Source organism: Leptidea sinapis, chromosome 32, assembly GCF_905404315.1.
Source record: "Leptidea sinapis chromosome 32, ilLepSina1.1, whole genome shotgun sequence".
Lineage (NCBI taxonomy): Eukaryota > Metazoa > Arthropoda > Insecta > Lepidoptera > Pieridae > Leptidea > Leptidea sinapis.
Window position 1 is genome coordinate 8,377,236 of NC_066296.1, and position 17,537 is coordinate 8,394,772.

General features: G+C 35.6%; 1 protein-coding gene across 1 annotated transcript in view; it reads left to right on the forward strand.

Moving 5' to 3' along the window:
• LOC126974325 (rootletin) overlaps window positions 1-14,229 on the forward strand; it is a 201,031-nt gene extending 186,802 nt beyond the window's left edge. The window contains exons 9-18 of the mRNA XM_050821783.1: window positions 2,831-3,217; window positions 3,858-4,370; window positions 5,285-5,391; window positions 6,218-6,350; window positions 6,754-6,858; window positions 8,239-8,411; window positions 9,529-9,739; window positions 10,952-11,161; window positions 12,426-12,662; window positions 13,987-14,229. Coding sequence (XP_050677740.1) covers window positions 2,831-3,217; window positions 3,858-4,370; window positions 5,285-5,391; window positions 6,218-6,350; window positions 6,754-6,858; window positions 8,239-8,411; window positions 9,529-9,739; window positions 10,952-11,161; window positions 12,426-12,662; window positions 13,987-14,229 — 2,319 coding nt within the window. The remainder of the gene's footprint in view (window positions 1-2,830; window positions 3,218-3,857; window positions 4,371-5,284; window positions 5,392-6,217; window positions 6,351-6,753; window positions 6,859-8,238; window positions 8,412-9,528; window positions 9,740-10,951; window positions 11,162-12,425; window positions 12,663-13,986) is intronic.
• Window positions 14,230-17,537: the final 3,308 nt, after the last annotated feature.

Here is a 17,537-nt window from a genome sequence, read left to right on the forward strand (position 1 = left end):
GTAGGTGACCCCGTCTTCTTGTCTTCTTGAGGTCCTGTATAGCCTATATGGCACCAAAGTCCACTGTGCTTCATTGTGTTGTTGAGTTTCTTTGTAAACTATCTTTATTGTTTTTCCTCTGGGAGCTAGTAAAATATTACATAATTGCTAGTGACGAGAAACATAATCCGGGCCAACAAAAATTATAATTTTATTGCTGCCTAAAATCAGATCATAGTTTAATATATTGTGTGTCCAAAATAAGAAAGAGTGTGGGTGTATCGCATGCTACCATAACAAGGTGAGCCCACACAAGTCACGAAATAAAGAGAATATCATGTTTTATGGGCACACCATTAAGACGTGATACTTAAACAGCCTTATTACAATAAAGTATGTCCTAGAAATGATCTATAGTAGCTACGCAATGTGTATAAAATTATTCAATTAACTACCTGTATGAAAAAACAAACATGCAGCCTAGCGAAACTCCCTAAGAAAAAATCGATTTACTCTATTGCACTGACCTCTATTACAAAACCACTAGACTGGCGGCTGTCAAAGTGATTTTGTGCCTGTTTGACAATCGCCATTTTGGCGCTGTTGGCCATGTAACGAGAGTCTGCGGTACTAAATCTAGTGACAACCTCAGCAAACATCGATAGATGGTGGGAAACGATTTACAAAAAAACATTGTGTACCTTATTACGTTGATTCTTGACGTATAAATAAAATGGAAAACGAACGAAATTAATTCAAAATGCAAAAATACTTTAGAGTATTTGTCGTTCCTTTGAATTTATTTGTATTATATGTCAAAATTAGTTCTCTGGACGCTCGCAAGTGGCGCTTATACAAAAAAAATGCTGTCAAATATATGGAACAGCCTGTCCAGTGGTATTTATACAGGTCAGTGCTCTATTGTATGAAACGTGCAGTCGTATGATAGATTGACAGATGACGGACATAATCTTGAGAAAAACGGAGATAGCCGAAATCCACTACGTTGCAACTTTCAAACTTAGTCGGATTATACTTCGTCGCCATATTGTCATTACTATTTCAAACTTATGTCAAATCTCACTGCACGTTTCATACTAAATTTGAATTTTTACTCCCGCCTCTTATTACTTAGTATTTACATCTTCATTGCAAACATGTATAAATAAAACAAATATTATGGAAAATGGCGCGCATGTTTTTTTTGTAGCCATTCAGGCCTACGGGTTTTAATCCACATGAAGCGGACACGTAAAAAATGTTGATATTTCCGATTTTAGTTATATTCGATTATGTAACACCCGACCCAGATACACTATACTTTTGCTGTACTATATAAAGTTCGCGAGATAACGGGTATTAAAATTAGGCTTATTAAGTATGGGCTGACAGCAATATATTTAATGCGATATACACATATAGATATCTAAATTAACATCCATAACTTGGAAAAAAACACAAATATTCACCATCCAATTGTTTGCACCTACCGGGATTCGAACCCCTAGCTCAGTAGTCAGTGTCACTAACCACTATATTACTCGTCTAATATACAAATATAACAATATAAATTAGGGGTCCTTACTCTATAAGACAAGGCTATTTTTAAGAAAATAGCAAAAATGTTAGTCGACATCACAGGAGACCGAAGAGCTGACAGCTACCTCGGACAAAGAATTAGTCTAGCTATTTAAAGAGGGAACGCTGCCAGTATCTTCGGAACCTTGCCTAAAGGGACTCTTTTTAATAATATATCTTAGTTATCATATTATATTTTTTAAGGTTTTTAGTTTTAAGTTAATTGTTCTAGTATTTTTTTTATTTATGTATAAATAAACTTCTTTATAAAAGGCTTCTTTTCAATCGGTAAGTACTAAGATAAAATATACATACAATAATGTTACAATTAGTGAGTTAATAATAGCTAATCTTTGACCAATTAAGCCTTTGTAAGTGTAAGCTAATGAAACATGTTAACATGCCATTTACTACAGTGTTACGTAACACAGAACAATAGAATACGAGTAACGAGCTATGCATGTTGAGCTGACACGACATGTTGAAACTAAACGAGAAAGTGGCTCTCAAATGAAACAGATACCCTAATAAAGAAATTGGAAATTATGAGACTTCTAATAGTATATATGTAACAGTTTTAAAATGGCGGTCAAAAAACACATGCGGCAAAGAATGACGCGTTATACGTTATAGAAAACTATTTACAATTCATACTTAACATTACTTAAAAACCTATAGTTTCCTTTTAGAAAACTATAGGTTTATTAAAGAATTTGCACCATAAAGTTTTCTACTACGCGGCATATAAAACAAATTTTTAGTTATTAAATTAAATTATTTGCAAAATACTTTTAATTTTTCGACTGGAATTCCTACAAATAATGTGTGTACATCTACATGTTTTGTATTCACGAAATTACGATTTCCAGGAAAAAAACAAGCCAATAGGCTCAAAAAACAGAACTTAAAACTTAATTATAGTTCCTGAGAATATCTTGAATTTACTCTCTCTGGCTCTTCATAAATTTAGATTCAAAAAATAAATAGTATAATTATTAATCATCTACCTCTTGAAATAAAAAAAACTTATCACAGAAACGGTTTACTGGACTCCTGTTTAAATAGGTTCATCGAAAAAAAAATATAGTGTTAAGGAATTTTTAAATTTGAAGTAAACTTTTTGCATTCAAATTTAAATAAGCCGCATAGAAGACACTACAATAAATTTAAGATCTATAATGTATACTGTATTCGACGCAATAAATAAATTTAATTTAAATTCATTTCATTTCACTATCTTTCTATTTTTAATTTTTAAAATTGTCTGTTACAGGGCGCTAGGGACAACCTAACAGACTCGGATTCGGGCTGCGTGTCCCCAGGCTCCCGAATAAAGGACTCAGCATCACCAGAACTAAAACGAATGGATTCTGGATACAAATCACCGAATGCACCAAGCAGTCCCTGTAATCCCAGAAGACAATTAAATACACCGCAAGATGACTTCAAAGAGGACTTCGCAAAAGCACAATTGGCGGAGGTTTTGGATAGAGATTCTGAGACCAGCTCTCTGAAGAGTAATCCCGTGAAAGAACATCTTGAACAAATGATCCTGAATACAGTTTCGGTGGAGGACAGGAGTTGCTTGGAGCAGATTCTGATGATGCTGTACAATTATCAAGCGTTGAGTAGCTCTGTCAGCGAGGAAGAGTTTTATCAGGTGATCATTGATTATTTTACATATTTATAAGGTTAATCAATTCTTTTAATCTTTTGCTTGATCTTATCGATGCAAGGAAAAATATTACCATCGAAAATATTTCGTATTGCTTTCAATACAATATTTCCCTAAGATATTCGAATTCGAATGAGTTATGGAAAGTAAGACATGAATCATCATGACTTACTTCATGATTAGCATCAGCTGATGATGAAAATCCATGGTCTCTTGAAATCCAACAGGAGACAAAAACGGAGATACCGGCATTTATTTATATGGTACTCATGTCATATCCACTCGGAAGAACCACGTAAAGCTTAAAATGATCTTGGAGAACGGCTTCCGTCAAGAAAGTTTGTTGATTTATAATTCTTTTTAGGATCAAATTAACTATGGTCATAAAAATCTCAAAAAATAAGATATGTAGAAAATAAATAAATGCAAATTTAGCTCTTTGAATTTTAGATAAAACCTTCTGTATAAAATTTTAGCTTCCATTGACAATCATTGTCAACCACGATTTACTCTGTCAAATGTTATAAATGTCAACATGAATCCATTTGAATAAACACTACATAGCATAATTTAAAATTAAAATATGTATAAAATGTATAGTAACTAACGCAAATATCTTGTTTAGCAGACGAAACCGAAGAGGATATGTGATTTAAGATCACGACCGGACACTGATTTAACATCGAAAACTCAAAAGGCAATAGCAACTGTCACACCATACAATCAAAAAGGAAAATCTGATTCACTCGAAAGCCTTTGCGAAGATAGAAAACCAAGCAATTTACTACAAGAGAGTGGTATCTTCGAAGGTGTTGAAAGTGAAACAAAAGAGACTCAGACCGATCTTAACGATAGCTTTGAATGTAGCGGTGAGCTAAACACCGAAATACAACGACTGAATAGCATAAGAGAGAAACTAGAAAGGCAGAGTAGGAATAGGACGCTTAGTTCGAAAGACGAAGTTGACGGTTTAGAATGTAAGTGTGTTAAGTTAGGGAAGAAACATAAGCAGTATTACGAAAGAAGGCTTAAGTTCCTGGAGGGCAAGATATCGATATACGAAGCGGCACAGGATATTAAAGAATCGAAACTAGCGCAGCGATTGCAGAAGGAGTATTTGCTTGAGAATAGGATACAAGTAAGTTTGTATTTTACAATATAAGACTTCTTAACTCGGTTTGGACTTATTATCCCGTAGCACGAATTCGGAGGTAAAAAATATTGTAGTTGATAGAACTTTTATCCACGATTATAATGATACCACTCTTATTACAAGATTATGCACCGTTTTCAAGAAAATAACGGAAAAAAGAACCTAATCTGAAACGGGTATACATAAAATTGTGGACGAGCGCTGTCATGTCGCCGGGAGGCTAGAAACTTCCTAATAACTGTCAGTTATAAATGAAAAACAGTAAAATGAAACGTAAAAAATAGTTAGAGGTAGACGAGACGGCCTCGTCTATTATAATTTTTAGACTAAAAAGGCAGAGTATTAAAGCCAGTAAAAAAAACCAATTATTATTTTTCTTATATTTACTTAGAATATTGTTGAGTTAATATTCTAACGGCCTTACAAATAAAATTGGCATAAAGTTATAACTAAGCATAAACCAAGAATATGTAAAATGTTTACATATAGACATTTTGCTTACGAATGGTTTGTTCGGACGTATAACGTTTCCCGCGTTTATTTGCAAGGCAGCTTGTCATTCGGAAAACGTCCTAATTATCATTGTATTGACAGTGTTGTCAACGATATTGTAAACATTTTGTATTCTCTTTGTGTATCATCAGTTATAACTTTATACCAAGTTTATTTGTAAGGCCGTATGTATATTTCCTATATTGCTTAATCCGTTTTCCTATAATGTTTATACTTTATTCCGTTTCTATTGAATGAAAATACATTTTTTAAATATTACAATAACAAACATTTATCACCTACGTAATAATTACAATTTTAGAAACTATTATGTATTAGATTCCTAAGATAATATTTTCGTCATGAGTGAAGTAAAAATTGTAAATAATAACTTTAATCATTCACAGGAGTTGGAAACACAGCTAGCCGACCTTCAAGATAAATATGAAAGATTAGAAGAAGATTGTTGTGAATTAGAAGAAATCGAAAATGACACCCGACTACATTGGCAACAGTACGTATATCAAGTTGATTCTTCAAAAAAATATAAACAGTAAATAAATAATCTTTTGGTGCAATTCAGTATTATTTCAAACAAAATACAAATAACAGATCGCCTAAGTCTTTTTGCAAGTCAATATACTATACGATTATATATTTAAATTTGTTTTTTATAATAAAATAATTTCATAGTTTACTTACATTTCATAATTTATATAAAAACTAGCTGACCCAGCAAACTTTGATTTGCCATACTTTATATATTAATAAAAAGGTATAAAAAATAGATGCCTACCTATTTTAAGACCTACCATATTTATCGACCTACAATAATTATTGTATTCGATTGCCATCTTGCAACCCTATGCAGATTTGTGGATGGAACAGAATAATATAAAATCGCGATACAAAATAGTTGTAGATCGTAGAAGGGCGAAAATTTGAAGTTGTATGTGGTTTTTCAATGCTGAATCATAATAAAAATAAAAATAAAAAAATTGTCATCATCATTTAGGGGTATGAAAAATACATGTTGGCCGATTCGCAGACCTACACTAATTTTCAAACAAATTGGTTTAGCCGTTTCGGAGGACTTTGGTAACAAATACCGGGACACGATAATATTATATATATATATATAATATTAAAAGTAATGTAATTTATGATAGTTTCGTAGTAGCCATGATTATATTTTGCATGGAACCCTGAACTAATTCCTATAAAAACCATAAGTTAAAAATTATTACGTAAAAGGCCCATCAAAAATCGTTTCAGCCCTTTCGGATTCAGTAGAAGAGAACAATTAAAAAATATTTAAGAGTAATCATTTTATATTTTAGGCTTGAAATGGACTATGAGCTTTGTTCAGCGCAACTAAGAGATATGACGGAGCAGAGGGAGTGTTCGAGGGCGCAAGCCGAGCGGCTTGTGGAGGAGTTGAACTCGAGAGAGTGCGCGCTGAGGGAGCGAGAGGTAATATCTTATAATAGTGCAACAAAACACCAGCTATTGTAGGCCTTTGTCGATAGATTTACTCTCTTTTCTTGATTTTTTTTATGACAATAAGGGACAAGACGAGCAGGACGTTCAGCTGATGGTATTTGTAACGCTCCGCCCATTACAATGCAGTGCCCCTCAGGATTCTTGAGAAACTCAAAAATTCTTAGTATAGTAATTTCGATTACGTAATAAGAACGTGGTGTTCGCGGCATGCACGTGCGACACAACCGCCTCGCTCGATAGTTTTTCCCTGACTGACTGCTCGTCGCCCGCTCTCGCCTGCACTCACGCTGCACGCCGATTACACCCGAGCTAAGATGAATATCGAATCATCTGCGTACTCGCTTTTATGAGATAATATATAATATGTTTTCAGAATCACCTGATGTCACGCTTGGCAAATTTGGAGCGCGCGGTACCTGCCTTGATATCATGGAATGTTATCCGGGCTATCGGTGCAACTATCTCATCATGCAATAAGGTACTTTTAATATATGGACGACACAGACGAGTAAAAACAGAAGGACTCCACGCCGTGATATTAGCAAGTGAAGCACCGTTATGCTAGTGTGTGTGAGGTTACGGGGGATACTAGTTACACAATTTTTTCTCCCTTAAATGATCATATATGGCCACAAATACTTATATAGTATCGTCTTATAATAAGTCTTCCAATTCGAATGTGGAAGTTGACAGACAGACGGATGAAGAGTGGAGTCTTAGCTTGCCCTATTTGAATACTCTTCGGATACAGTTAAATATTTAATTCTTAGAGAAGTTAGTTACCCATCATTTGTAATAGAGTATCAAAGGCCAAGCAATCGAAAAAACTTAATAAAATCCAAGAAAGATCCAAGAATTCCAAAAACCAATAACATGTATGGCACAAGAATGCTCAGTAATATAAACCTAATATACAATTCGCCAGATAATATTCAAACTTTATATAAAATGAATGGAAAATATACAGTCGTACTAAAAAAACATATTTAGAACAACAGCCACATTTATGTGAAGACCAATGTAAACATTAATATACGATTACTGTAATTATTGTAACTTTAGTAATATAACGCTGAAAACGCGAGCGACAACTTACCCAGATAAACCCTTTAGGGGTTTTCGTGGTATTTCGATATAGAAATTTTATTGTATGCTTCGTTTTGAACAATAAATAAAAAAAAGAACCCCAGAAAGTGACCCTTCTAAATATTAATTACAATACAAAGAAGTTGGAGAATGACTGGTGTTTTGTCATTCTCCAACTTCCTAATTTGGGAGCCAATCGCAGCGTTAATGTTAACCCTTAAATAATTTGTGCGTCTAAATAGACCTAAACTCTTGCTGTTAGACAAGACATGATAACAGTCCAAGCTTATATTACTGTAGAGTGCATGACATCTGCGTCAGACATAAAAATTTATAACTATAAAAAATTTTTCCTCCCAAACTGCCTTAACCGCGAAATTATTGATTCTACTAAAAATCTTATAAGTCCGGGATACGCCTATTTCTTATACATAAGCCAGATTATTTTGTAATACATTGGTTAAACCGCAGGGCACGATAAGTTCTATATTTTTTTATACGAAAATAAGGGACGAGACGAGTAGGACGTTCAGCTGATGGTAATTGATACGTCCTGCCCATTACAACTCAGTGACGCTCTGGATTTTTAAAACACCCAAAAATTCTGAGCGGCACCACAACTGCGTTCGTCACCTTGAGACATAAGTCGTCAAGTCTCATTTGTCCAGTAATTTCACTAGCTACGGCGCCCTTCAGACCGAAACATAGTAATGTTTAAAATGACTGCTTCACAGCAGAAATAGGCGCCGTTTAATTTTAATTTAATTTACAGGGAGTATTGATAAGTCGTATGGGCCCCTTCGGTCAGGACACAAGATCGGCGATAGCAGTTATAAAGCAGAATTCGGTATGCGAGCAGAGGAAATGTTCCGCGATGATAACCTGGAATGAGATGCAGGTCACCAGTGGCGGTACCGTGCGCCAGTTGGAGAAGCAGATCACCAAGTAAATAGATTGTTGTTACATAGCTTTAACACTTGGTAGTAGTATTCGTTGTTTTACTATGAACCGTTTGCCATCTTCAAATTTTATGTTTATTTTTTCAATGCAATAAAAATAGATACTACATTGTTTTCGTCAAGAAATCTATGATATCTACAGTACTTCACTGTAAGCCAACGCCTGCAACTATATAAGGCGCCAATTGAGCCTCACATGGAGTTCATTTCTCACCTCTGGGCGGGTGCTCCCCCGTACCAGCTTCTTCCATGTGATCGCATACAACGAAGAATCGACGATCAAGTCATCTCCGATTTGCATGAATCTTTGACATTGCGTAGAGATGTGGGTTCTCTCTGCATCTTCTACCGCATTTATCACGGGGAGTGCTCAGAGGAGCTGTTCGGGTTGATTCCAGCGGCCTAACTCCACCACCGGACATTACGTGCCAAGTACCACCCACATCACGTTGACTTCTGGCATTGCACAACCGCGCGTTTTGCAAGAAATTTCTTGGCTCGCGCAGCCACTTTGTGGAATCAATTACCGGCTGCCGATACGACTTAGGGACCTTCAAGAAAAGACAATTCTCCCACCTTAAAGGCCGGTAACGAATCTCTTGACACCTGATGCTGCGGATGTCCATGGGCGGTTGCCTCACCTCTCCCCATCCCGTGAGCCCAAAAAAAGCGTATAATTCTCTGCCACCTTACGCAAATAAACTGAATATTTAATAATGCATCATTGAAATAATTGATGCATGACCTCACAAATCACAAATGCAGTAAGATTTATAACTGCACGATGAAAATTGTATGACATTAGTTTCATCATTTATGATAGCAGTTACTCAGGAAATGTGGAATGTAGAAGCTAATTTAGACCTTCTTGTTTATCATGACTGTAGGAAAATGACATTAATGTGGGTCAACATTCAATTTGGAGGTTGGTACAAGAAACGAAACTTACGAGCAATGAACGCTACTTTTAAAATTATATTCACATATTGAAAATATTTTGCATATTTTTACAATGATCTATTGAATTTATTTAATGGTAAAATAAAATAATGGTATTTTATGGATGCTTGTGAAATATACAATGACACGATTAATGTTTTCAGATTATTAGCAGAAAAGAAACAGATTGAAAGACAGTCAGGTGAAGTGAGAAAGAAATTGGAAGCAAAAGTGGCAAAACTTGAAGGTGATCTTGATACCTTGAGGCGGCAGGTCGCAGCCACTATCAACGGTGCTGACATAAAGAAGGATAGGATTGAAGAGAAGATAGTAGAGCTAGAGAAGAAGATTCGCCGTGAGGCAGAGAATGAAAAGGTTTGTTGCATGAATGGTGGCTATATAAAAGATACTTTAAAATTGTTAGTGGTTAGATATTTTAAATAAATCTCAAAACATAAAAGAAAAACGACAAGACAATTTGTATTACTAATAAAATAACTGTTCATAAAAATGATTTTAAGAACTTTATTTCTCAAAAGAATATTACAATATTCACTTATGGAGAAAATATACTCTAATTATATGTGAGACGTGAGAATATAACAATATCTATAATAGGTATATCGATTATTTTTCTTGTTTAACTATAAATATTAACAAAGTGGAAAAAACCAGTAAACACACACTAGATGAAACCCTTAAAGAAGAAAGAAAGAACTATACAATATAATCTAAACAACATTCATATATAAGTTACCTTCATTACACTAAAGAATATCAACTAATCACACAATACCATAATACAAAAACTTTAGTGTATTACGCGACCGAGCGGCGCAATGCGCTTGCGCACACCGTCACCGCAATTTGTAAATATTATAAAGCCGTGACTACACTGCAACTACAATTATTCGTTAATTTATTTTAAACCGCAATATAAGTACTTTTTTACAATCTATATATAAGTCTATAAAACCGATGTCTAATAATGTAACAATAAAGGTTGCCTTATTTCTATTTATTTGTTAGAGTCCGCTGATAAATGTTCTTGTTACATAAATATCTAAGTTAAATAAACCACGACATAATGTGTAACTATTATATTATGCTTTAAGAAGTACAAACACTACATTAATAAATAATCCAGAACAGAAATTGAAGGTTTTTTAAAAGTATGGAAAGAGTATACATCGTTTATCCCTAATAAAATGCTCACAGATTTTTTTTATTTATTTACGGTGTGTGTGGATGATGCAGCTTCTGTACTCGATAACTTTTCTTTTGTATTAATTTACATTTACTTTTTTGACGTACTCGTGTAAGGCATTTGTCGTTTGAGTATGTTTGTTGCATCACTTTACATATTATATTCTAATTGAAATGATTTGTAAAACCATGAAAATGTTAATCTTGATTTAAAAGAGTGGCAATGAGTTTCTTGCTACTTATTCTCATTAGCTCAACCCTTTACGAAGTATCAGTAGATTCAATAAGAAAAATATTTTTTGTGTCATTTCCGTGACCTACATGAATAAAGTGATTTTGGTTTGATTTGATTTCTAGAAGTATTACTATTAATGTTTTTAGGTACCAGCGGATCCACTTACTAGCAGCAAAGTCAACGCACTTCTTATAAGACAACAAGAGATGAAGAACAGAATAGCAGAACTAGAGAAACGCGAGACGGCGTACCTCGAAATGTTATCGCAAGCAGATGACATGTGGGCAGAGATGGAGGGCAGTTACAAGAAGAAGATAGAAGAGTCACAGAATATCGAAAATGGTTTGAAGAATAAGGTGTGTTTTATAACAGATATTGCATTATTGTAAAAATGTGAAAAATCGCACATTATGTTAATGAACAAAGATCAACTGCGCAAAGTTCGACCACTATAATTATTTTTAAACATTACCGCACGCTCAGCCACATTCCCGCACGCTCGTGTCAACGTATGGGAAAGTGGTACTTTGCGAACGCAAATGCATGCGCAAAATCGAACTTTGTGCACGATAAAAGGAAAAAATAGTTTCCGAATTAACACTAAGTTGCTCTAAATCAAAACTTGCTTATCTTGTAACTAATCTCTTGTAAATAAACTAAAATCGTAAGCCGTGCCGTATCTGTGCTTAAATATTGTTTCAAAAAACCAATTTGAAACATTGTACAAAATATGCGAAGACAAATAAATTGAGTTGTAAATTTTGGTCTGTTTTTCAGTTTGTTTTTGCACGCCAATCTCAAGAAGCAGCTTAAAAAGCCGATTAGACTAATGAATTATTTTATTCTAATCGATCCAAAAATAAAAAGTTAATTGTTACAAACCGATTTCAAAGCGGACCAAGGGCTAGTAATAGATATGGTTTTCTGTTATACAGATAGAACTTACTACGCAGACAATTTAATAGGATCTTTCCTTTCTTTAACAGATTTATTGATCTTTCGGAGAGTAGTTTATGCTGATGCAAGTTAACCAAACATAGAATTTAAAAAAGGCATGAAAGGCATTTATTTTCTCAAAATTGGTTCCTTTAGAATTCTTTTTGATGTCATTTCTAATATTCTAGACACTACTACCGATTCGGAAAAAAATGGCGCTCTGAGAGAGAAGAAGAGCGCAAGAAACTCTCCCAGCATTCTTTTTTTGTGCTCTTTTTAATATCCGAGTCTTTTTAGTCAAATATACAATATTGTATTGTCATTGCTATTGCTATAAAATAATCATAATCTAGTCCCAGACTGTTGGATCACTTAGATATTCATCTGTGGAGTAGTAGGATTTACGACAGAGAATTTTTTTATAAAGCATTCAAATTTATTGATCGATAATGCCTGAACAGTGGCAGGACTTTATTATAAAAGTGTATAACATTTACCCTTAAAGCTATTATGTATCTTTTGAAGCCTACAAGAATTAGTTACAAGCAATCCCTTATTTCTAGCGTTATAATAATGAAAATCACTATTAAGAGCAAAAAGGTGACGATTATCGACAATATCCCTAACTTTTATTCCTTTAAATTTATCAGAAATAACAAAATACATGTTAAATAATTTTCACAGGTTTGTAAGTTAGAATCAGAACGGGACCAATGGAAGAAGTGCTTAGAGCCGCTAAAAAAGAAACTTCGTGAAATTGAGGAGTCTGAATCCGGTATGAGGATATCGTTGGAGAAGGCAGAGAGAGATGCAAAGGCACTGAAGGCTCAGAATACGAATCTAACAGCGATGTTCGGCAAAGCTGATGCTGAGGCTAAGAAGGCCGAGGCAGCATTCAAGTCTCTTGATATGAAATTTAGGGTATGCAACATGACTATAAGATTTGGAATTAAGTTCTTCACTAAACTAGCTAATTGCATTTTATCGTACGTTTATAGAGAAATTATAATTGTAGAAATTCTTTCAATATTTTAAATATCGATGCTAAAATTTTAAATAATAGAAACGGGTTAAGTTATTTTTGACTTTTGCACCTTAGATCATTATTTTATATGTCTAGATCTATCTAGAAAAAGTCACAGTCTACTGTGACAGATGAGAAAACGTCCAAAATTTTTGAGGTTGTCAGTAGCCTCTGCTTTGAGCAATGCATGCACTCTAACACAAAGTGACATACAAATCGCGAGTGTAAGCGTAGCATGTCACGCACATTGAAATAATAAACCTGGCTGGTTTTTAACCGTCTTTAAAAAAGGAGGAGGTTATTTTTTATGTTTGTTACCTCAACACTTTCGACTGGGTGAACCGATTTTGATAATTCTTTTTTTATTTTAAAGCTGGTGCTTCCCGTGTGGTCCCATTGATTTGGTCCAGATCTGACAATGGCATCCATAAGAAAACCATAAAAGTCTTAAATTTGTGGGTGATAAATTTACGAATAACTCAATATCGCGTTAGGTTTTGATTACGGAATCCATGACAAAGTAACGGACCTCTTCAATTCTTAGGAGCAAATTAACGATACTCTGCCGAATATTTTTTATGGTATCCGGATATTCAAGTCATCTACCATAACATAGTTATGGTCAAGTAAGTGTCGTAGTCGAATATGATGATCCTTAACGACTTACAGTAAGGTTGCGATCTGTGGCAGAATTTCAACTGTCTGTAATCAAATTGCAAAGCACTTACGTTCATTGCTGCATTGAAAAATTTAGTATATCTACACATATTTAGATGTTAATGATTGTTAGTTAGTGTACTTCAAATTCACAAAAAATCATAAAATTAAAAAAAAAAAAACAAAAACAAAAAAACAACCGACTTCAAAAAAACTATTCCAAAACAATAGATATAATGTGCATTAAAAATTATAAAAATAATTGCGTATTTTTATACAATCTAATTCTTGTTACGATAATTGTAATTTTTGGAGTCGGTGGTTATCCAAGATAGGTTTGTTGCTACATACATAGCTAAAGGTGAGACGTGTTTGAGTCGTGAGGGGGCGAGTGGCGAGAGCGGGTCGCGGCGGAAGACACCGATTCCAAAAATAACAATAATCGTAATCACTGCATTGTTATGGGCAGGGCGTATCAATTACCATCAGCTGAACGTCCTGTTCGTCTCGACTCTTATTTTCATAAAAAAATGGCTATTTAATTAGGATAATCAATTATTGCAGAAAGAAGTAGAACAACTACGTAGACTGAACAAACAGTTGGATGAGGATCTGAAAGGCCAACGAGAAGCGTCTAAGAAGACCGAAGTAAAATTTGCTGGAGATCTAGATAGTATAAGGAAGGAACTGACCAGGGCTTGCAAAAATAATCAAGATTTGGAAGTCACTAATAGTGAACTTAAAGAGGAGGTATGTTTGCATATTTTTAATTTTTGGTCATGGTACCGATTAATCGAATATGAGTAACATTTTTACTCTATACTTCTAATTTGGTTTTATGGATTTTATTAATATATTGGCTTTTGCTTCCATATGGTGGTTATGTATTGAGTAGTGTAGTTTTATGTTTAGATGAATGTTTTGCTAATTTTGCCATTTTATTTAAAACGCGTGAATGATTTAAAGTCGTTCAATTTTCATTTGCTTATCACGCATGCATGAAAGCTTTCACGGTTATGTTTACGCTCGGTGCACAAGACGCATGTTGGAACAGTGATGTGTTTGCATGGAAGTAACTGAAGAAATTATAAGGAGGAAAATTTTCTCAGGTTGAATCTCTAGAAAAGCAGCTAGCGTTAACACAAAAAGCGTTGAACGCGTGCAAACGGAAGTGTGACGAGAAGTTGAAAACGATGAGTCACGAGCTCTCGATTAAAACTGAAGAACTTGAGGAGATGAGGAGTGAAAGTATGAGGAAGACGTATCGCGCGTCTCGAGTGGATCTCAAGCCTGATAGAACTGAATATGTAGACGAGGGTTATTCTATTTATTCGACGGCGCCAAAGAATGATTTTGGAAGAATGCACCATAGCATGAGCTACATCACGTCCGAGGGTAGATGCTCTTGTCCATCTATGAGAAGTCAGTTAGTTAGTCAACTGATAGAAGATCTATTCGATAGAATTCACAACAGTGTTGACGAAGATATAACGCGGCTGTGTCGCGAAATTGTTCCTGACAAAGGTGACGTCACAGATGAAGCTCGAGCAAAAATAACTAATTATCTATTGATGGCTATCTCCAAGGAGCTCATTAGATCTATAGGGGACGCCGACGCTAAGACTGATACAGAGGTAAGTTGGCTTTATTGTGACTAATATATAGCATTGCAACAGATTTTAAAGAATTAGGGGCAATTTAATAATCTCATAAATAACTCTGATGTATCTTAATATTCATTTTAACAAATCATAATCAAGTGCTTTGCTAGTATACCCTCGTGGGAGTTGTCGAGAATACTATACATTTTAGTATTTATTTAATAATGACTGGGCTTTTAAAATTAACAGCAAGTCTTGAAACTGATTGATCTTAACAGTTTACGGCCGTTCCCAATATTCAGTCTATATCCGCTTGTGGCCTTCTTGAGATATAAATCGTAACTATCTTTGACTTTTCTGTCCCAATAAACTTATCGACGGTAACTCACCTTATCCGTACTGCTGTCGCTGTAGCTGCTGCTACAAGCTGTCTGTCAATGTGAGGACGTATAGCTTACCAGCGATAGAAGTTTGTATGGAAATTGCAATTCACGCGTCCCAATATAAGGCGATAAGAATGACTTATCGGGTATATTGGCACAGCTTCAGATTATTGACAGCTAATTACTGACAGTTGAAGGTAGTATATTTATCTCTATGGATAGTATATTGGCAACGGCCGTTAACGAATCGATAGTAAAAAGAATTAATTATTTTGTAAAATTTCATCTCCTTTATAAATGTTTGACTATTTTAATGTTTGACTATTTTAATGATTTTGGTTTTGTTACTATGTCTAGAAGTTAGTTTTGAATGATATATTTCAGGAATGGCAGCGGGCTATATCGTCGATGACGTATTCGGTGCCATACAAGTCTGGCAACTGGTCTGGTAACGCCGGCGTAGTCCGCGGCGCCGCGAGACTTGCCAGCGTTAGTTGCGCATGCGCAGCCGCCAGGCTATGTGCCGCCGTGCCAGTACTGGCCGACACGATCAAAAAGTGTCAAGAGGTATGCTATTACATTCCGTCACATGAAATTTGTATTACCACATTTTTGTTTCAAGTTTTGTGAACTAGTCTAGATAATTGAAGCAACGGACCCTATTTCTGCCGAGTAGCAGTAATGTTTAAGCATTGTGTTTCGGTCTGTAGCTAGTGAAATGACTGGGTAAATGAGACTTAACACCTTATGTCTCAAGGTGACGAGCGCAATTGTAGTGCCGCTCAGAATGTTGGGTTTTTCAAGAATCCTGAGCGAGTTATGGACAGGGTGTATCAATTGCCTTGAGCTGAACGTCCTGCTGGTCTCGTCCCGTATTTTCATAAAAAATCTGGTGGTGAGGATATCATTTGACTATGTGGCATACAAGTCATCTGATGGTTTGTATGGTAACTTCCATCTTTTCCCCCACACTTCAGATTCTTGCCTTTTTAGTAAGCGCATCTACTAAATTGTCTTACTGTGCAGCCCATTTCAACTTAATTTTCTTTTAATGTAGTGTTTCTGTTTGCAGGAAGTCTTGGAACACGGCGATGTTAAAATAATGGAGGAGCAATTAGCGAATGCGATCGAGAGTATAGTTGTAAGTACAATTATTGTTAGATACTTTTATTTTATCAGTAGAAGGCTCCCTGACTTCTTCCGCTAAGCAGTGACGTGGCCCAATCACATTTGGATTTGAACTCTCATAACCAACAACCGGAGATGCTATGTTGGAATCAAGTAGAGTGTTGCAATATCTAGATTACTGGAAACTATGAAAACACTGGATTACTAGATTACGGGAAACTGCAACGTGACCAAAGGAACCCAAAATACGCTTCGTAAAAGCTTTACTGTTCGCGGTTTTCCTCTACGCACCATTGACCTAGACTATACACCAGTGGGAGCCTCCTTTGCACAGGATGCCGGCTAGATTATTGTTTCGGTCTGAAGGGCGCCGTAGCTAGTGAAATTACTGGGAAAATGAGACTTAACATCTTATGTCTCAAGGTGACGAGCGCAATTGTATTGCCGCTCAGAATTTTTGTTTTTCAAGAATCCTGAGCGGCACTTCATTGTAATGGGCGCATCAATTACCATCAACTGAACGTCCTACTCGTCTCGTCCCTTATTTTCATAAATAGAAAGCTATACCGGAAAGTAAGAAGCGGATGGATGTTCTCGAGATGTTGTACTGGAGTAGAATACTTGGGGTGCTATGGACAGAGTTTCGGACCTACCTGTCCCTACTCCAAGAACTCGACATCAAGCACAGTTTATCGTCCATTGTCCAATGTCGTACCCTAACATTCTTCGGGCTGGTTGCGCGAGGTGGTCAAAGTCTTTTACGGCTTGTATTCCAAGCATGAGCCACATCGGCCGCGCGATGGACTGAGCAAATAAAGACAGTATCAGTCAAACCGCTGTACGAAATACAGTAGGAGAGCAGCGGTGAGCGGCGAGTGGCGAAGACAGCCCAGAAATAACATAGCATAGTCTGCCTGTGGGTGCCGGACAACAATATATTTAATACTTAAATACGTATAAACGTCCAACGCCTTAACTCAGTCGTCACTGCCACTCAACTGAG